The 20,203-nt window shown below is 33.9% G+C and overlaps 8 protein-coding genes across 8 annotated transcripts, besides 2 other annotated features; 4 read left to right on the top strand and 4 right to left on the bottom strand.

Annotated features, from left to right (window-relative positions):
* The first annotated feature begins 523 nt into the window (after positions 1 to 523).
* Positions 524 to 551: a mobile genetic element.
* Positions 552 to 970: 419 nt separating this feature from the next.
* TVAGG3_0498480 (proteasome-mediated ubiquitin-dependent protein catabolic process) lies at positions 971 to 2,293 on the bottom strand (the record flags this gene model as incomplete). Its single annotated transcript, XM_001310353.2, has 1 exon — positions 1,046 to 2,293. The coding sequence occupies one exon, from the start codon at positions 2,291 to 2,293 to the stop codon at positions 1,046 to 1,048; it is 1,248 nt and encodes a 415-aa protein (XP_001310354.1).
* Positions 2,294 to 2,976: 683 nt separating this feature from the next.
* On the top strand, positions 2,977 to 6,449 carry TVAGG3_0498470 (3',5'-cyclic-nucleotide phosphodiesterase protein; the record flags this gene model as incomplete). Its single annotated transcript, XM_001310352.2, has 1 exon — positions 2,989 to 6,423. One exon carries the CDS (start codon positions 2,989 to 2,991, stop codon positions 6,421 to 6,423), a length of 3,435 nt encoding a protein of 1,144 aa, XP_001310353.2.
* A 366-nt stretch (positions 6,450 to 6,815) lies between these two features.
* Positions 6,816 to 7,739: a mobile genetic element.
* Positions 7,740 to 7,881: 142 nt separating this feature from the next.
* TVAGG3_0498450 (Potassium Channel Kv1.1, Chain A domain-containing protein) lies at positions 7,882 to 9,614 on the top strand (the record flags this gene model as incomplete). Its single annotated transcript, XM_001310350.1, has 1 exon — positions 7,882 to 9,303. One exon carries the CDS (start codon positions 7,882 to 7,884, stop codon positions 9,301 to 9,303), a length of 1,422 nt encoding a protein of 473 aa, XP_001310351.1.
* A 122-nt stretch (positions 9,615 to 9,736) lies between these two features.
* TVAGG3_0498440 (Ankyrin repeat family) lies at positions 9,737 to 10,849 on the bottom strand (the record flags this gene model as incomplete). Its single annotated transcript, XM_001310349.2, has 1 exon — positions 9,932 to 10,681. One exon carries the CDS (start codon positions 10,679 to 10,681, stop codon positions 9,932 to 9,934), a length of 750 nt encoding a protein of 249 aa, XP_001310350.1.
* Positions 10,850 to 10,917: 68 nt separating this feature from the next.
* TVAGG3_0498430 (pectin lyase-like family) lies at positions 10,918 to 11,951 on the bottom strand (the record flags this gene model as incomplete). Its single annotated transcript, XM_001310348.2, has 1 exon — positions 10,918 to 11,364. The coding sequence occupies one exon, from the start codon at positions 11,362 to 11,364 to the stop codon at positions 10,918 to 10,920; it is 447 nt and encodes a 148-aa protein (XP_001310349.1).
* A 916-nt stretch (positions 11,952 to 12,867) lies between these two features.
* Positions 12,868 to 14,971, top strand: TVAGG3_0498420 (cleavage and polyadenylation specificity factor family member family; the record flags this gene model as incomplete). Its single annotated transcript, XM_001310347.1, has 1 exon — positions 12,872 to 14,911. One exon carries the CDS (start codon positions 12,872 to 12,874, stop codon positions 14,909 to 14,911), a length of 2,040 nt encoding a protein of 679 aa, XP_001310348.1.
* A 1,004-nt stretch (positions 14,972 to 15,975) lies between these two features.
* Positions 15,976 to 17,177, top strand: TVAGG3_0498410 (uncharacterized protein; the record flags this gene model as incomplete). The annotated part of the gene is made up of 1 exon (XM_001310346.1): positions 15,986 to 17,140. The coding sequence occupies one exon, from the start codon at positions 15,986 to 15,988 to the stop codon at positions 17,138 to 17,140; it is 1,155 nt and encodes a 384-aa protein (XP_001310347.1).
* A 1,004-nt stretch (positions 17,178 to 18,181) lies between these two features.
* Positions 18,182 to 18,905, bottom strand: TVAGG3_0498400 (RNA polymerase II transcription regulator recruiting protein; the record flags this gene model as incomplete). The annotated part of the gene is made up of 1 exon (XM_001310345.2): positions 18,273 to 18,887. One exon carries the CDS (start codon positions 18,885 to 18,887, stop codon positions 18,273 to 18,275), a length of 615 nt encoding a protein of 204 aa, XP_001310346.1.
* Between the last annotated feature and the right edge of the window lie 1,298 nt (positions 18,906 to 20,203).

Raw genomic sequence — 20,203 nt, 5'->3', positions numbered from 1 at the left:
TTTTTTTTTTTTTTTCGAATACTTTAATTGGCTTAATGTCACTGTAATTGCACCAATTTTCATTTTTTAACTGCTTTGAACTTGACATACTATGAAAAAATTTTGGCTGTGACACTTTTAGGCTTAAAAATTAATATTTTTACCAGCACTTTCATTTTCTGACATTCTCTCAAATTTTTTTTGACACCCAAGCTGTATATCCTAATTTTCTAAGGTAAAAATTTAATATTTTCGGTTGGAAAAAAGAAATATTAACTTTTAATAAAGTAAAACGTTGATAAAAATTATGGAAATTAAAACATAATTCACTAATCTTTTTATTGTTTTAATAACTTTTCAAAATAAGATCATATTATTCATATTTGGAACCTACTGATTCTAACTATCCTATTTATTTGAAAATCTATCATCGGGAAGTCTCGCAAATGTACGTTTGGAAAAAGTTCCTAAAAATCACTAAACTTTTTTTAGATGTTATACTTTCATGTTATTATAATAAAGATAAAATGTTTTTATGAGAGCGTGTCAGAAAGTGGTATGTGCACCCTTAATTTTGTGATTTGGAGTGATTTGAAAAAAAAATCATGCCCAGCTATGGGTGCACTTAACCGCCTATGACATGACCTTCGATTTAGTTATTTAAGGTTAAAGTCAATTATTTTTCATAATACGATAATACATATGGATATTTTAGAAGATGATAATATCTCGAAATCAAACGAAAGTCATTCTATGAGTCCATACACACTATTACTATACTTCATATGTCAAGCATAATGGGAACAATTTTGGTCGATACCTTTGTTGTCGACGAAGTTCCCCCTTTTCATAAACATAAATCATATATTACTATAATCACAATGTTAAAGAGAGGATCTTCAAGGATACTGATTTGATACTTTACAAATATTTTTGACACTTTACGTAAATCAAAACGACATCCTTAGTCGGATGGGCGTAAGTTATAAATATTTAGAAGTAAAAATAAAAAATATATTGAAATATTATTAAATATATAAAAAGCATTTAAAAAAAAATAAAACCCTCATATCTTTGTTCTGTGGATGCACTGTCTCTCCTTTTCTATCAGAGAGTTAGCCTTATCAACAAGCTTACATACCTTTGCAATGTTCTCAGAGAACTCATCAGCGACTTCCGAAACCTTCTTCTGCTTCTTGAAGGTAACAATTCCCTTTGGACGGTCAATTCTAGCATAAAAGTTCTCAGAGAACACCAGATCTATAATACGCTGTTCGAGTTCATCGACTGAGAGGACAAGAAGCTGGGCCAATCTTTCTAATCTGATTCTCGAGTAGTATTTCGAAATTGTACGGAGGCCGTGCTCTATAACTCTTCTGCGCATGATGTCCTTGTGGCCTTCTTCAATAAGACTGCCGAATCTGTTATCAAAATCTGGATATGAAATCAAATCTCTGCCCATGAATATGGAAAGGAGCATCTTTGAATCAGGAAGGAGTGTAAGGTCGCGAAGCTGTGAAACTTCGGTAAAGAATTGAAGCTGTTTGTCACTTCTTGGAGCAAGAATTGCTGCAATGATGGAATGCATCAATGCCTTGCTATCGTTATTGATCTTGTATGTCTTGTAAAATGCATCGGCAATTTCCATGAAGTCGTTTGTGAATTCTGTGTGATATCTGATGAGATAATCGAGGAATTCTAATTTAAGTTCGTCTGTTGGTAATTTCTGATCTTTAATCTTCTCAGCACTCAACTGGGATCTAAGAGCGTCGTGGGTTTCAAGGCAAAGCCAGAATTGATGGAGCATTAACTTCATTCTTTCGGCTTCGTCCATTGTTGTGAGGACTTCGAGACGAAGCTCTTGGAGAAGATTCATTGCTTCATCTAACTTGTTCTCGCCTTCGAGGTAATCGACCATTAATTTTGTAAGACGAGCTCTTTGTACTTCTACGAAGATTTTGCCTTCTGTAACTTCAAGGAGGCAGCGGACAACTGATACGCGGACTTCAATATCGCTAATGGAATCAAGTGAGGCCATAGACATATCAACAATATCTGTTATAGCTTTTCTAGAGTATCCTCTTCTCTTTGAAAGAATTGCAACGTTATTTGAAAGATCTTGCCATCTCTTTCTATCAATGCAAAGTGATGCAATTGTCCTGCAGACTTCGCAATTTGCAATATCGTCTTTTCCGATACGTGTTCTTCTTTCTAATGCATGTAATGCTTCGATTGACTCGTTGAATTCTAATTTAAGGATTTTTGGAATCTCTTCGCGAACAAGAGGTAATAAATCTACCTTTTCCTCTGACATCAAATGAGAAAAGTGACAAAACCCCCGACCCCGACCTATTATTCGACGATTTTTTTCAAAAATTATGTTATTAGTTTTGTGGAAATATTGTCTTGTTGACTAAAAACAATTACGAATTTTTGGTATTTGAACAATTTCTTTCATCCGGCCGGTTATCAAAAATGGGGGAAGATTTCAAAATAATTGGGGGATAGGAAAAATCGCCTAATATTTTCCACATCATAAAAGAATTGATTTTGCTTCTATACCAACGAGTAAATGAATGTGATAAATGTTTTGCGCAATCCCATTGATATATCTGTAAATTGCGAATACAAAATCCAGCAGACAAAATCGAAAACAATATCAGCTATATGTATTAGAATGTTCCAATTATTTTGTCCTCTAATGTTGAAACTAATCTGAATTGGAGACCCTAGTTTCCATATCATTGTGTGAATTTCTTTTGTGATGTGTAAAATATGAATGTGAATCAATACAAATGAAGTAATGAGTGTATGATCATATGAATCGCTAAATATGGGAACATATCTAAGCATTTGATAAAATAATTCACATTAGAAGGAATATTGAGCAAAATTCCATATGAAGAATGCATTCCACTGCAATATATTTAGCAGTAGCCCCTTAAATTACAGTATTGTCATATACCATCAAAATTCAATATAAATTCAAAACGATTAAAAAATCACGTTATGTCGAACTTTCCTGGTGATTCGCCTCGAAAGAGCGCGCTAAGCCCGATGTTCGGCTCACGTTCAAACATATTTGCCTCCAATGCAGGTGCTGGACCAGCCTTCGGCGGCTTTGGAGGCGGTGGCGGCGGTGGAGATGATGATAACATCTTCGATCGCATTAGAAAAATGGAAATGGAGCAAAAACAAGATGATTTTAGTATCGAGCAAGATACAAGTACTCGTGGTTTACTCCCTTTATCATCATCTAAATTTATGTTCTCTGGATCACAAGGATCAAGGATGGGAATCAGTCAAGCTCCTCCTACACCACAAGAAATCATTACTAGATTGAATGATGATCCTTATTTGGTTCGAGGACTTGTTTCCGGAGAAAATTTTTCATTAGATGATGTTTATCGATATTTTACTTCATTACCAGGCGAATTATTTAATGCAGCATTGACAGAACTTACAGAGCAAATGCGTAAACTATCAATTATCGATTCTATTTCTTCAAATATGGGACAGTTACAAGATGTCGAAATATCAATACCAGCTCTCGAAAATACGCTCACTTCAGCATTTGTAGGCAAACAGATTATTATTTGGTACAATGTTCCTATGGCTAAAGCGCTTTTCTCTCCAACTCATAAATGGAGAGTCGAGCCAGGCAAAGGTATTGTCGGTCGTGCAGCTGAAAGACAGAAACGTCGTATTCTTTCAAATCCAAAGGAATCTGAATGGTACAACGCTGAATCTGATTCCAAATTCTTCGAAAGCGTCACATGCGTTGTCTGTTCACCCATTGCTGATCCTCTTACTCATCAACTGATTGCAGTTGTCACAGTTACAGCCAAAAGTGCTTGGACAGCATTTGATACTTTATTAATGGACCACGCTGAGTCAAAATTACCGCATCTCCTTGCTACTCTCAAGATATCCGCATCCAGGATTCGTTCTACCCTTGCTATTCTTTCTTCCGCTACCGGCGCAGAACTGAAACAAAGACCATTAATTTCAAACGCCTGCCAATCATTAAAATCCGCTTTAAACTGCGAAGTTGCACAGATTTTCTTTGTTAACTGGCAGCGCGGTGCATTAGAATTCTATGGTAGCGGTGTTGGCAAGAAGCAGAGGCTTCCTTTGGCACAAGGTGGCATTGCAGCTTTCGTTGCACAAGACGGAAATCTCGTGAATATTCCTGTCGCTTCTCAACACCCTCATTTTTCAAAAATCGTCGATGACGAGTACAGATCAAGACCAGTCATTGCAGCACCAATGATCAACGAATCCTCTGCAAATCACGAGATCTTCGGTGTTGCTGTTGCAAGAGGTAAAAGAGGCTCAATGACATTCACAGAACACGATGCAATTTCCTTGGAAAGTTTGTCAGCTGTCATTGCAAGAACTCTTTCGAATTTCCAGAGATATAGGTCTGATGTATTGAACTTGAAGAGAGTTCTTACAGCTCAAGACCACTACATTGAGTTGCTTACAACAGCTGAGTCTCTTTCCTCTGTTATCAACAAAGACCAACTGTTCGAAATGATCATGTTGAGATCAAGAAAACTTGTTTCCGCTGATAGATGTTCTTTGTTTACTACTGATAGAAACAGAGAATATCTTCTTTCAAAAGTTGCATCAGGAACAAATAGATCAATTGTTCTTCCAATCTCTCATGGTATTGCAGGTCATGTCGCAACTACTGGACAGCTTCTAAACATTCCTGATGCTTACGAAGACCCGAGATTTAACAAAGATGTCGATCTTTCAACAGGTTACAGAACAAAGTCAATTTTGTGTGTTCCTATTATAGGAAGAGCCGAACAAGTCATTGGCGTTACACAGATGATCAACAAGACAGGAGAAGCAACACAATTCACTCCAGGAGATGTTGATTTGATGAAGGCTTTCAACGTTTTCTGTGGAATTGCTTTGTCTAACGCAAATCTTTTCGATGACACAAATACAATGAAAAACAGAGTCGAAGGTCTTTTGAATCTCGCCATGTCAATGAGCCGTGAAAAATACCTTCCTCTTATTCTTGAGCACATCTCTGAATCAGCAATTGAACTGATCAATGCAGAGAGATGCACTGTTTTCTTGATGGATGATGACAAAGAAGGAATCATTCATCAGACGAATGAAAAAACTAATGCACAAATTGCCTTCATCAAAGAAGTTTGCAAGAACAAATCTTTGTTGAATATCTCTGATGTCACGAAAGATTCTAGATACGATCCAACTGAAGATCAAAGGACTTCTTTCGTATCAAAGTCTTTCTTGGTTGCTCCTATCATGGATGAAGAAAAGAACATATTGGGAGTCATCCAAATTGTCAATAAAATACCTGGTTACGATGGCCTTGTTTTCACAAAAGATGATGAAAGATTGGTCGGAGCAATGACTTCTTTCGCGGGATATTCCATCTCCAAGGTCAAGAACAAAGACAAGAATATTACTACTGATGCTGTCTTTGATTTATTCAGTAGTTCCGCTGAACAAATCGGTGTTGTTTTGCAACAAATGAGATTATCACAAGAAGAAGAAACAACACTGACAAATCCACAAGCTTACATGAGAGGTCTTCAAATGAATCTCAAATTGAGGTTCATGATTTTCTGTTTCACATCGTTCAATCTGTTGGATCAGTTGAATATCCAGTTCATCACTTTCTTCCAGTTCTTGATGCTCTTCCAGACAATGGGAAAGGATTTGCCGTATCATAATTCCGACCAATCATTGGATACTTTACAATATGTCTACGTAATTTTGAAACAAACAGAAGTTTCAAAACAATTAGATACAATTGAATTGTTCGCTCTTTTGATGGCATCTCTTCTCCATAATACAAATCATAAAGGAGAACACGGTGGCTTACTTATCCGCACAAAATTACCTCTTGAAATATTGTTCAAGAACCAGCCACCTGCAGAAACAGCTCAAGCAGATGCGGCCATCCAATTATTGACAAATAAAAGTGTCGCGATTTTGGATGCAATTCCTGATGATGTAAGAGCCAAATTCTGGAACATCTTTACACAACTGATTCTCTCAAGTGGTATCTACAAAGAGAGCGACTTCATTCAGTTGTGGAAGAGTGGTGATCACTCGAAATTGAACCAAATGAGATTAATTCTCAAAATTGCAAACAGCGGAAATGTTTGCAGGCCATACGATATAGCAATGAAACATGGTGAGTTAAAGAAACAGGAGCTACAACAAATATTACAAGAAGAGAAAGTTGTTTACGGAATTACTCCTGATAAGGCTTTCCAGGAATTGGTAGCAAAGACTGTTGAAGAGTCACGGTTATCTCTAGCAAGAGACGTAATGCTGCCTCTCATGGAGATTGCTGTTGCTAAATGGAAGAATTTGGAGCCAATTCAGAAATCTTTGTTCTCAAATATTAAGAAATGGCAGCAATTTGTTGAATCTCAGCAAAATAATTAAAAATTGTTGTTTAATTTTTTTATAAATTGCATAATAATCATATTTTTATGAAGAATAATTTTTAAAAAATAAGTGTTATCCATTTCATGCTAATGAAACAAATACATTATGGATTCCAATTATAAAAATGCTAAGGTATCATATAATCTCATTGAATAGGAATTCGATATTTTAAAAACCTTATTAGATTATGTAATAGCGAGAGTGTTACTTAAATCTATCACTTGATTTAAATTTAAATGGCAACATTTGAGGATTCCTTTTTTCATTTCATTACATCGATGAGAAAACATTGATTTTTGATAATTGTAATCGATATTCAGAATTAGATGGCATAAGGTATTTAATGGCTTTAATATCAAGCAAATATTATGACGGATTCAAAAGAAATCAAAGGTAACTAAACTCCTTTCCCCGATCCGATTTGCTCCATATTTAAAATATAGCTTGCATATGTAGAAGAAAAGCTAATTTTGAAGTACGCCCGAAATCCACCAACAGGATTTCGAGCTACTAAAAAGGTACTTTTAAATGTGATTTTTTTTATAAAAAATTAAATTTATTTTAAGATCAGACTAAAAACTAATTTTATGGAAAATCTATATCGACAAATTTATTACTTATTGGGTATATAGATTTTTTTGATTATGGCGATTATGTCTGATATGCTTCCAATAAGCCAAAACACATTTCATACTGATTTCTATAAAAGGTATCTTTATTATAGAAGTGTAAGCTATATCTGTTTGTTTTTTTATTATAACAAATTCAAAATTCTCTTATAAGGACTAGATGAAATCTGTATTATTAAATCATTAGCTAAATGAAGGTTAAAATAGAAAGTAAATATCAATTTATATGATACTGAAACCAAATAGTTCTTTTAATAAAAGATAACACGCTGAAAATTATTGAGTATTTGCAAATCTCAAAAATCTATTGGTGAATTTGGCTCAACTTTTAAAATTATAACATCCATATCAAATCATAAAAGCAGACAAAAATTAAAGCCAAACCTATCGGCCAATTTTTTTTTGATATTTTGATTTTTGAGGTATACTTTTAAAAGTGGATTTAAAGCACTGATGAAAAAACATTAACTTCTGTCGTTATGATTATTGATTTAGACAATAATGATTTTAATCTTTGATTATCAAAACACTAAAGTCATCTTTTTAACATTTGCTTGGTAGCATTAACTCAAGTCTAAAGTACTATTTTATGTGGCACTCTTAGAATTTTTGTATTCATTGTACACGCTGAAATAGTACCATTAAAGTTATGGCGGACTTTCAAAAAATAGTTTGGTCACCTTTAAGAAATCTGAAGAAATTATTTTATTCATTTCCGAAACCCATTTCAAATTTTAGTATGAGTCTTTTAATCAGTAATGAGCAATATTTAAGTTACGATCTCGATCACATGAAGTGAATCCATGTTTAATGAAAAACTGACAGAATGGATCAAAAAGAGACTTATACAATCATCTATCAAAATAAATCGATCCCTGTTAACAAGGAGTATATATCTCTTCAGTCAAAGGTTTTCCGCCGTTTGATTAAGGAAAATCCTAAGACTCTTCGTTTAAATGGAGGATATCCATTTGATTCATTCAACCAATTCCTTAGAGCCATTCAAGGTATGGAGTTTAACACGACAGTAGAAAACTGTGACGATATTATTAAGATCGCGCAAGAATATCAAATCAAAAATCTCGTTACATTGATGGAGCAAGAAAGAGAACGCCTTTTCGCACCAGAAAACATTCTTTTGCTTGCTATTCAGTCTAACAGAGAGCACAAATCAGTCTTGCCTTACATCCCATTCTTGGCCCAAAATATTTCCCAAATGGTCAAGATTCCGACATTCGCTTTGTTGCCAGTGAAGCTCATTGACCAAATCTTCTCCCATGATGACTGCCATCCAGACAACCAAGGCGATCTTATTCGATTTTTCGAAGCTTTACTCGATTTCAAGCAGAAAGAAGACCCCTCAATCCTCTTCAATCACATTGATTTCGGTAAAGTCAGCTTCGAAGAAATGGATCATTTCTTGAACATTCCGAAATTGAATAAAAAAGCAGTAATCCAGAAGGTTGCGAACGCATCCCTTGTCCTGATGGATATTATCCGCAGTGAAGAGGAAGGAAATAAGGATACAATCGGAAAAACCCAAGAAATAGTCGATGACCTCAAATATCAAATCGATTACATTACAAAGGCTCAAGAGAAGATTGTCAAGCACCAGCAGTCTGCTACAAGACGCTTAGAATCCGCAAAAGAAGACGTTGCAAAGTCAATTGCTTATATGCGCAAAGTCGAAGCAAAATTACGCCAAACATGCACTAGGTCATCAATTCCTGGCATGCCAAAGCTCCAGCCTGTCCCTCCACATCGTCCTAATATCTTTATTGAGTGGTGCCAAAATGGATTTTCCGAAGACGGTCCATCGAAGAGGCCACCGCCACCAAAGAAGACAAAGACAATCTCAAAGAACGTTTACGTTACATCACAAATCAAAATCGAAGCTCCAGCCGTCAAAATCCGAAGTTATGCAGAACACCTCGGCAATTCTACATATTCTACAGCTCCCTCTACTGGCTTCAGGATGAGCGGACAGAGCTTCGGCTCCAAGATGAATCTCGACAACGTCAAAGTTGAGATGCCAAATGATCGTCCTCCGATTAAGATCGAGAGAAGGACCACAGCCAAGGCCGTCTTGGAAACAGGTGGAATCAAGATCGAAAAGCCAGTCAGACTTGAAACTACGTTCAAGGTTCCAGATGTTAACGAGGTTTCTTCTTCTTCAAGCAATCCTGAGATTTCGCAGTCTTCAAAGCACGAAATCAAGATTGAATATCCTTCAAGAAAGAACGAATAACCGAATAATTTTATTTTTTGTTGATATCGTTAATTATTTTGCGATGATTGGTTCAAATTTGCTTGCACTGATTGTTACATCGTGTTGTATACTAGTTACGGTCTTTTCAACTTCAATATGGTTAATAATCAACCAAGCTTTGAACATAATTTGATGTAATATCTCTTTTTGGTTCTGACAATTGCATATTTTATCGTTACATCCCTTTTATTAAACGAAAAAAAAAATTATATTTCACTATACTTTTTTTCCTTTTTTCTTTATGTATATATATACAGAGAGAGAGTTTATGTTGGGAACTTTGATATTGTTGTCATGATAATATATTATTTATTTTTATCTAAAAGTAATTTGCTTCGAATACATTGATTATAATGTAATTATATTTCAAATCAATTCTCTCTATATTAATATTAAACTCAAATTTAATATTCTTTGAATTGGCAAAAATTTATTCATTAATAACTATCTTTATTAATAGCCAACTATATGAATTTTACCTTGAAATTGCATGCTATTTGCTTAATAATCTAGAAGATGTTTATTTCCCTTGAGATATGTTTCAGACATATCATATTGCGTTATCTATATTTATAGACTCCACTAAAATCAAGCTCACCGAGCTCTTCTAAAGTTTCAGATGGAAAAGTCTGGACGCAATCTCTTTTTCTTCATCTGTCATCTTAAACAATTCTTGAATATTCAATGACTTGTACCATTTGGGAATAGAATCATAAATTGTGGCAAACTCTTGTGTATTCGGATCAAAACAAACCTTCAATATATTTTTAAGTGAACAAAGATAACTGCAAATATTATAATCTAATCTCCTAGCTGCATAATAGAGCGGTAGTTGTGCTCTTACATTCATTTGATTAATGTTTACACCGCAATCCTCTACTGCAAATTTAACTCCCTGAAGGTTTCCATTTCTGCAAAATTCTGTAAGAATACTGGAAAAATCATCACGTTCTGCACCAAGGTTGTGAAGAGATTTAAGTAAAAATAGATTGTGGATGCTTGCTGCATAAGTACAAACATTAATATTCAAAGGATCATCCAATCCTTTAATTTTTAGATAATTGTTATCAATGGCGAATTTGAGGGTTGTTTTGTCTTCAAATTTTGCTGCTTCATCAATAGTATCATAGAGTTTTTGAAATTCATAAGTATAATGAACTTGTTCGACATTTATGTTTTTTAATATATTAATGCGTTCTTCGCTTTTAGATGATTGATTTGAAATAGATTGTATTGCAGTCTTAAGATTTTTAATGAATTGAAAATTGAAGATTTGTGAAAGTGAATCTAAAACAGAGAAAACATCTGTTGAAGAGATGAACTTTATGTTTTGCATGATTGAGTGGAGTTCTTCCATTTTTATCCTTTGCTTCTTTATTGACTCCAACAGAGATAAAATATTTAACAACTTCAAGACTACTCCATCATGATGTCATAATGAGTGGAGTTCTTCCATCATTATCCTTTGTTTCTTTATTAGCTCCGATAGAAATAAAACATTTATCTGAAGCACAAATGAGTGGATTTCTTTTATAAATACTCTTTGTTTCTATATAAGCTCCAATAGATATAAGATATTATAAAAATAAATGTTTATGAACTAGTTAAATTAAATAAACATTCAAGAGAAAAATTAAATGAAAGAAGATCTTCAAAATCGAGTTTCTTCTTCTTTTTACTTCTCAATAAAATAGGTTCAAATGAAAATGGGAATTCTGCTTCGCATTTTCCTAATGAAAGTAATGAAAGTGGAATATCAAAAGAATTAGTTGACATTTTATTTGTATAAACAGAACCGCTTAACATATAATCCGCAGTCAAAACATCTCCGGTACAGTTAATAACTGTTATAATAGCACTACTACTTGTACCAAATGTATGATCTGCTTTGTTATTTGTGAAAATACATTCTGAAACAGTAACATTTGATGGTGAATAATCACAACCAATAAGACCCCAATGTGAATCACCAGTTTTGCATGTGTTGTTTCTGAATATAGATCTTTTTATAAATGAATCAGGTGTATAAATATGAGCCATGCAAATAAAACTTCCTTTTTGATTGTCATTAGAAATGAAACAGCAAAAGTTAATACAAACTGAACTATTTTGAAAACAATAACCAGCCCAGTTTTTACATTTTGTTTGAGTGTTATTTGTAGAAACTAGACTTTGTAATCCGTTTGAATGATATATACTGGAAACTCCGGTGTAATCAGGACCGCATTGATATATAGAACTTAAATTTACGAAAATTTTGTTTGTATTTGTTTGAACATCTGCATATGAATGTTTGCCTTTGTCTGGGGTGTGGATTTTAAATGAACAGAATCGGTCTTGAACAATGGAACTGTTACAGGAGAAGTAGATGCAACCACCATCTCCTGAAGAACGATTAATATTAACGTATGTGCAGATAGAATGAAGTAATTTGATAGAATCCTTTGTGAAATTAATGATATTGTCGGAAAAATCTTTGAAATTTGAAGAAAGTAAGAAAAATTTGAAGAAATAGTTGGTTTTTTGTTATTTTCGATATCAATATAGTCTTGTTTTGGACTCCCAAAGTATTCTTCCCATATGTCACTTGGAACTCTAGCCTCATTGAAAGCTAGAGTTGAGCAAAGATTTTAGAGGAAAAATAAAGCAAAGAAAGAACTCCTCTTATTGAGACAACACAATCTTGAGGAGCTCTTTGATCAAAATAGAAGGCTCTCAAAAGAATGATAGCATTATGTGCTTGATTCTTATTCTCATAAGAACCAAATAATGAAAAGATTATTGAAATATGTTCATTCATGGACTAAGGTATATTCATTGAGTGATATCGATTTTTTGTGCTTAGATTCTTAAACTATAGTGTTTTAAGTAATCAAAATCAATTTTTTTATAAAAGAGATAAAATATTTAATTACTAAATGATGTTTTTATATATATTTAACTAATATTGAATATACGTTTAGTTAAGTGCATTGCAAGGTTCATTACAGGCCTTATTTAGTTCTGTAATATAGAACAAATAGAGCATGAATGGAAATACAGAGATGAAAGCGAAGATTGAGATAAAATAGAATACTCGGATAACCTGATGTAATAGATGACAGTGAAAACGCATATCCAGTTTACGGATATTGCAATACTTTTCAAAAAATTTAAAAACATTTATCTTATTATTTAGCCCTCACTCTTTACTTTTAAAATGGATTTTCTAACTGGTTTCTATAAACCCTATAAGATTGTATTTTATATTGACATTAATAGTCAGTTTGTGGATTGAATGCTTACTCATTATGTTTTCATAGGGAAATGTAACGGAATCTCACACATGAAAGTAAAAAATCTGATCAAGAAAAAAATTAATTGTATGAGACGATTTTCTCCAAACTATGTATTCTACATATGCGTAATATAGTAAAATCGCCTGTAGCCAGAGTATTAGGTCAAAATTGTGTTTGGAAGCAAGTGTCCGTAACATTGTTTTTTTTTTATTTGATCTCCAGCAGGAGCTAATTAAAAATGTGACACCAAATTCCGAAAAGTGACAAAAATGCAAGAAGTACAAGTTGGAGAGGACAAACTGACTGTTATGCCGCTAGGAGCCGGCCAAGAAGTCGGTCGTAGTTGCATTATTCTCAAATACCACAGAAAGAGAGTCATGCTCGATTGTGGAATTCATCCTGCCTACGAAAATTTCGGCGGCCTTCCATTTATAGACGCAATTGATCCTGCAAAAATAGATGTTTTGCTTATTACTCACTTCCACATTGATCATATTACAGCAGTTCCATGGTTTTTAACTCAAACTAATTTCAGCGGTCCTTGCTTCATGACACACACAACAAAAACTATTTCAAAAACACTTCTTGTCGATTATGTCGGTGTTTCAGGCCGTGGAAGTGAAGAACCAAATCTTTTTACACGTGCAGATGTTGCAAATGTTCAAAACATGATCACAGCAGTAAACTATCATCAAACAGTTACTCACCAAGGTATCAAGATGACATGCTACCCTGCAGGACACGTCCTAGGTGCTTGCATGTGGCTTGTTGAAATTGATGGTGTCAAAGTTCTTTACACAGGCGATTTCTCTCTCGAAAACGAGCGCCATCTTCAAGGTGCCGAAATACCGAAGAGCCTTTCCGGCGAAATTATTCGTCCTGATGTACTAATTATGGAATCAACACATGGTTTAGCAAGAATTGAGTCAAGAGTCGACAGAGAATACAGATTCATCGATAACGTTACTAAGATCATCAAGCGTGGTGGTCGTTGCTTGATCCCGATCTTCGCTTTAGGCAGAGCTCAAGAATTACTAATTATTCTCGACGAATATTGGGAATCCCACCCAGAATACAACGGAGTTCCCATCTACTATGGCTCAAACCTCGCCAAACAAGCTATTGCGGCTTACAATGCTTTCTATCAAGATCATAATTCAAGAGTTGTCACAGCTAAGGGAAAATTCGAATTTTCTTATGTTAAATACATCAGAGATTACGACTTCGATGATTCCCTCCCTTGCGTGGTCCTCTGTTCCCCTGCTATGCTTCAAAATGGAATGAGTCGGAAAATTTTTGAGGCCTGGTGCTCGAATTCGGTCAACGGACTGATCATTCCCGGCTACATTGTCGATGGAACACTTCCGCAAGTGCTTATGAAGAACCCAGCCGAAATTACAACATTAAGTGGAAAAATTATTCCGAGAAAGATCTCGATAGACTATGTTTCGTTCTCCGGACATGCAGATTTCAACCAAACCTCCCGTTTCATCACCGAATTGAAGCCGAAAAGGATAGTTTTGATACATGGAGTTTGTGGCTTGATGATGCAGCTCAAGGAGAAGCTTCTACAGATGTTCGTTGAAGATGGCTTGGAAGTTTATACGCCTGGATTATGCGAAAAAGCAACAATGTGGTTCCAATCTAACCCATCCGCGATTATTACCGGCGGTTTGAGCGATAACAAGGACAATATATCAGGCATCATTGTTAGAAAGGACGGACAGAACATGATCATGTCCGCTTCTGAACTTTCTACGCATACAACTCTAAAAACACTAAATGCAACGATGTCTCAAGAAGTTCCGATCAACAAACCACTATCAGAATATACGAAATTACTACAGAATGAGTTCGGCAAGGTCCAGGTCGTCTCAAAGAAGCTGGTTCTCATTATGGAAAGATTAATGCTGATTTACAAGGACAAAGAGACAGCAATATTGAAGTGGAACGCTGATCCAACATTGGACTACCTCGCAAATGCCGTAACTTCGCTCATTATGTGTTATAATGATTCTGGAGAAAAAATTTCGTTGTCAGACACTACTCCTGAAGATCTCTTCGTTCAGAAATTGCAGGAGGCATTACGAGAGAGGTACAGCAAGGACATTGAGTTCGATCCTGACAGCCAAATGTTTATGTTCCAGATTTCGGAAAAATCTGTCATCATTTGCATAGATTCTGAATCTCCAAGTGGTGTAAAAGTCGAATGCGATAAACAGGACGAAAGATTGGAACTGGAATTGAACGAATTGGCAACAACTTTACATGAATTCTGCCAACCATTGACTTTACATCAGGTTAGATAGAAATTGTATATTAGTTTTATTATTTTTTGTTATTTTTATTTATTTCTTATAAAAATTTATAAAATGTTTCATAATTATCTGTTTTTCTAACTAACTACATGCTTTATTGATATGTTCTCATCATTGAACAACAAAGTGATTGATTATTAATAGAGATTTTTATATTTCATTCTTCATTTTTAAAAAATTCATGCAAGAACTGGTTTAAATCAGATCGTATGTATGAGGCATATTATCATCAGGTTGATGAAGATTTGTTTCACTCAGAGAAAAGGTCAAAAAAATAAAAGGAAAGCTAAAAGATGCAAAAAGAGCGATGACTGGACTCGAACCAGCGACCTTAAGGTTATGAGCCTTACGAACTAAACCAACTGTTCCACATCGCTTTGCACGTGAAATTTCATCAATTCAAATATTTAATTAAAAAATGCCAATTTTTGTTATTTCATCTTTCAACAGGAAATTTTCTTGATTAAACCTTTAAGCTGTAATCATTAACCAAGCATGCATTCCTATAACTTCATTCCATCTATAACTACTCTGTCACTATGTAATTTTTGATAGTTGAAGTCTGTTGGATTTTTTCTCAGATCAAAAATATGATCGTTATTAGGTGTGTTTGAACAATTATTTAATTGATCTTTTACATGAGACTTTTTAAATCTGGCTTGATTTGCCTTTTCTGATGTTTTTTGGCTTTGTTTGCCCAAATCCAGTATCCTTTTAGTGGCATCACATGTTCACGTCTGAGTTCTTCAATTTCTTTTAATGCGCTTATTCTATATTCGCTTTGTTTCATCCTGAAATACAGATTTTCGAATGTGGAAAATAATAATAAGCATGTTTCAATATAAATATTACTTTATTTCTTATTTGCATGCGATTTTAAATATAATTCTAGAAAATCATCAAGAATTAGAGAAATGAGTTCAAATTTGAAATCTGTCAGTTTTTTTCAATGTTGGAATAGTTGAACGAAAATCAGATTTGCTATATAGATCTGAATCATTTCCTAATAAATGTCATAAAATTTTGACAAAATCGCGGTTAGAGAATTAAGTTGATGACTTCACAATGAATTTAACAATTGTATCTCTTCGCGCTTCAAATCAGTTCTCAGTTTCTCCACTAGTATCGACCCAAATGAATCTCCATATTAGTAAGAGTATGTTTTCCCATCATTTTTCCTCGATTTTATATGCAAGAAAAGCATTAACTGCTGAAAAAACACGCTTTTCTCATTCGCTCAATTCGGCAATTGTTCTTGACTCTATCCAGAGATCTGGTAAGGTATTCACATCAACAGAATCGTTTGGTGAAGATATTGAATACACAATTACCAGCTGCGCATTCTATAAATGCACATCAACTTCTGGAAGTGGAGCCATAAAATGCTCAAAATTGCCAGCAACATCCACTTTCACCATTGAAAAGACCGGATTTGATTCATGTTCAGGAACAACTGGCGGTGCATTCGAATTATCCACTCAAAAGATCAACCTCAACAACTGCTGCTTCAGATCCTGCACAGCAACAACATCAATGGCTGCTTTTAAGTGCGAAGCAACAAAAGAATTCAACATCAACCAGCTTTTGGTCACTAAGTGCCACGGATCTGGCACTCTTTATGCCTCCTGCAAGTCAGTAGCTCTATATAAAGCACCAAATATTACAAATAACCAAGATACCAAAGAAATGGCCACCTTCATTGGAGATAACTTCGCTCTTCAATATTCAACATTAGCTGATAACGATGTTAACATTGCCCTTTATCCATTGGCTACATCTTCCCCACAAATGGCTCAATTAACTAATTTCATCCGTAACGTTGGCAAATATTCTATTACTATCACCGACCAATTTACTTTCCATCAAGTCAGCTTTATTGACGAGAAGACATCTTTTGCTGTTAAAAATGACAAAGGCTCTTATTGCCAATTTAGAGATGTCGTCACAACAGTAACCAAATTAGATGCTACCTTCTTCACACAAGTCATTTGCGCTAACCCAACAACAGGAAAGGCAATTACACAGTCAATTATTCCAAATAATGAAGAATGCTGGGCTTTGATTCCTTCAAACGATACCTCAACAGGAATGTCATGGAAGATCAAAGCTTTGATCATTGTTTCTGTAATTTTACTTATTCTCGTTCTTGTCTTTATTTACCGCAAGACATGCGGAAACAAGTACGGATTATCAGGCCAGAGACTCGCTTACACACTATAATTAATACATTCTATTTCTTTTGTCTTAAAAAATCAATCATTTCTATAATTTACTTTTTATTTGAATTTTTTTTATTGCATAGCTTTCAGATGGTCTTAATTAATAAAAATTCTCCATAATATCTTTATTCATTCTTCAAATAAAATTTCTATCGAAATCGACATGTATCAATATTGGAGAATAATTACAAATTTTATGAGTTATTGTAATTTACTATAAAATTAAGATTCTCTTTCGAAGAAAATTATCGACATCAATTATCCCGATTGTATAGCAGTCCTAAATGTTAATTACTCCATTATAGTCCATTCTTGTATACCATCTTATGTTAAATTCGGTGAATCAACGGATTTGACAGAAAATCAGTAGCCAACTATTTTTATGTGATACCTGGTGTTTTACATGTGCTGCTTATTTGTTTTCTTCATGATTAAGGTAACGTTAAGAAAGGATGTGAGCGATCATTAATGCTTAATTTCAAATAATAGGTATTTATCAGAGATTACAGCTTACTACGCATATAAACTCACCATATTATTGATTGCGATCATCAATAACGAATAAAAATGATACAACAAAATCAGATGAATTGGGGTATTTATAAATTAGTTCTCCCATGCTTGGCAGATGGTAGCATCAAGCATTAATTTACATCAAAGGTCGAATAGGCTCTTAAGTAAGCATTTAATACGAAAATAACGATCAGGTTATGAGCCGGACAATAATTTATCTGTGTGATCTCACATTTTGAATAGAATTGAATAGCGTTTAGCCTCAGAAAAAAAGTTTCTGTATCCTTATTTTTGAAGTCACCCTTAATTTTCGAAATTAGAAATCTTGTAGCTGAGCATATTTCATATTTGTATTCTGGGGAAATTGATAACGCTGTGTTTGAAGCATTTTACGAAATCAAATGTCAAAATTAATTTATATCCGAATTATTTATATAATATATAATATACATGCAATTTCCGACTGGAAAAAGACAAATGCCGATGGATCTGAACTTATCGGATAATTGGATTGACAAAACGAGAAATGAAGTAAAATCAAGATTAGTTTATTAACATACAAAATTTGAGAAGCATGGCTTATGCGTTCCAAAAGCTATGAACAATTCATTTTAGGAATTTCATTCCGCATTTTGAGGAATCAAAGAACTAAAGAAGTTCTTGAGGTGTAAATATGATGGGAATGAATTTGCTTGTGGGTAGCAGATAGTTAATTTGCTATCCAATGGAGTTGGAGGGGTAATAGGTTTTGGATTAAGGAGCGAGTTAATGAAATCTGGACCTGTGCTGAATGAAGGCTTTGCTACTGGCTCTGGTGATTTTACTGGAGGGGTGAAGACTGGTTGGGGCTGAGGTTCAGGGGGATTTTCTACGGTTGTAGTCTTGATTAGGTTTTTCTTTCGTTGAAGTACTTTCCAAAGATTCTTTATCTGAACATCAGTTCTGTTAAGGAATTTGGAAATTATTTTCCATTTATGGCCATATTTTTCAACTAAGTCTGTCAATTGGTTGATTTCTTGGTTAGTGAATGGCTCATCATTACGTGTTGGTGTCAAATAAAGAGTCCAGCGATCCTTGCATTGGCGAGCGTTCTTTGATCTCATTTGCGTCGCAATTGCATTCCAGTTGTTGCCGAAGATTTGATACAAAGCTTTCAGCTTGGCATCGTCATCTGCTGTGAATTTGACTCTAACGCGCTTATCCTTTTTCTCAAAGGGAAGGGTCTTAGTGATCATGATTTTTTTGTAATGGAAATAAACTTGATAATTTAAATTTATCAACCCTCAAATTTTGTGAGAGAATCGAGATTTCAGCCAATAAAGATTTTTGTAGTAGAAATAATAGTAAAGAAATAGTATATATTAAATATGTCATTAAAAGTGATTTAAAACACTTCTATGCTTTCGGAGACTTTTGAAAGGAAATATTTTTTTGTCGATAATATTAAATACAGGATAGTTGTGATTGTACAAACAAATAAATTCATTCAAATGAATTGATCGATTCTTCTTAAAATTGTTGGCATTGAATTTTAATGATCGGTAATTCGATATCTACAAATGTATTTGATAAATAATTAACGAGCGTGATTTGGATGTTGGGCATTTTGAATTTTTAAAAAATGTTGAAGAACGTGTACTATACAATATAATTTAGAAATGATACATTCCGAAATTGATCACAATGACCGGCGATCGCAATCACAAAATTGAAACAGATCTGAAAATTGTTCAGAAAACAAATATCACGATTCAAATCATATAATCAATTCTTTATTTTTTCCTATCTCAGAAAATCATATATTTCGAACTTTTTTACTTGATTAATTTTTGAGAAATTATACACGATCGCAAAATTTCAATTTTAGAGAATTTCCATAATCTCTATCTTAAGAATGTATAATACGATTGATTTTTGTAATTTCAAATCCTTTGAATTTCCTTTTCAATTTTGTGGATAGCCCTATCGATTAAAAAGTTATTGGTTTTATTGTTGCATGCTAAGATCAGTCATAATGTAAACCTCTCAATTTTATTGTCGTGGGAAGTATCTCAATTCCTTCAAAAAAATTGAAAAACTATTTAATTTTAAAAATATAATACTTTTAATTAGTTAATTAATTGGAGATATTTTTAAAAAATCACTTTTGATAATACTTTTGAGAACTTTAATTAAAAAAATATATTCAAAAATATCCAGGATATCAAGAGGGAATTGTTCCTTATGAGGTATATAGTTATGATGTATACCTCATAAGGAACAATTCCCTCCTTAAAATGAGAAAACTTGTTCGAAATTGTTTATCATTTCGAACAAGTTTTCTCGTTTTTAATAGGAAACTAAAGGCTATGAGGCACTGATTATATATTAGTGCCTCATAGCCTTTAGTTTCTAATAGATAGCTGGGAAACTTTCTCCAAATGATAAGTTATTCAGAGAAAGTTTCCCAGCTATCAAGAGGGAATTGTTCCTTATGAGGTATATAGTTATGATGTATACCTCATAAGGAACAATTCCCTCCTTAAAATCGTAGACATTTTTATACTTATTA

The sequence above is a fragment of the Trichomonas vaginalis genome, chromosome II (genome assembly GCF_026262505.1).
Source record: "Trichomonas vaginalis G3 chromosome II, whole genome shotgun sequence".
In the NCBI taxonomy this organism is placed as follows: Eukaryota; Parabasalia; order Trichomonadida; family Trichomonadidae; genus Trichomonas; species Trichomonas vaginalis.
The sequence above is the reverse complement of the archived record's forward strand: the minus strand, read 5'-3'. Positions and strand labels throughout refer to the sequence as shown.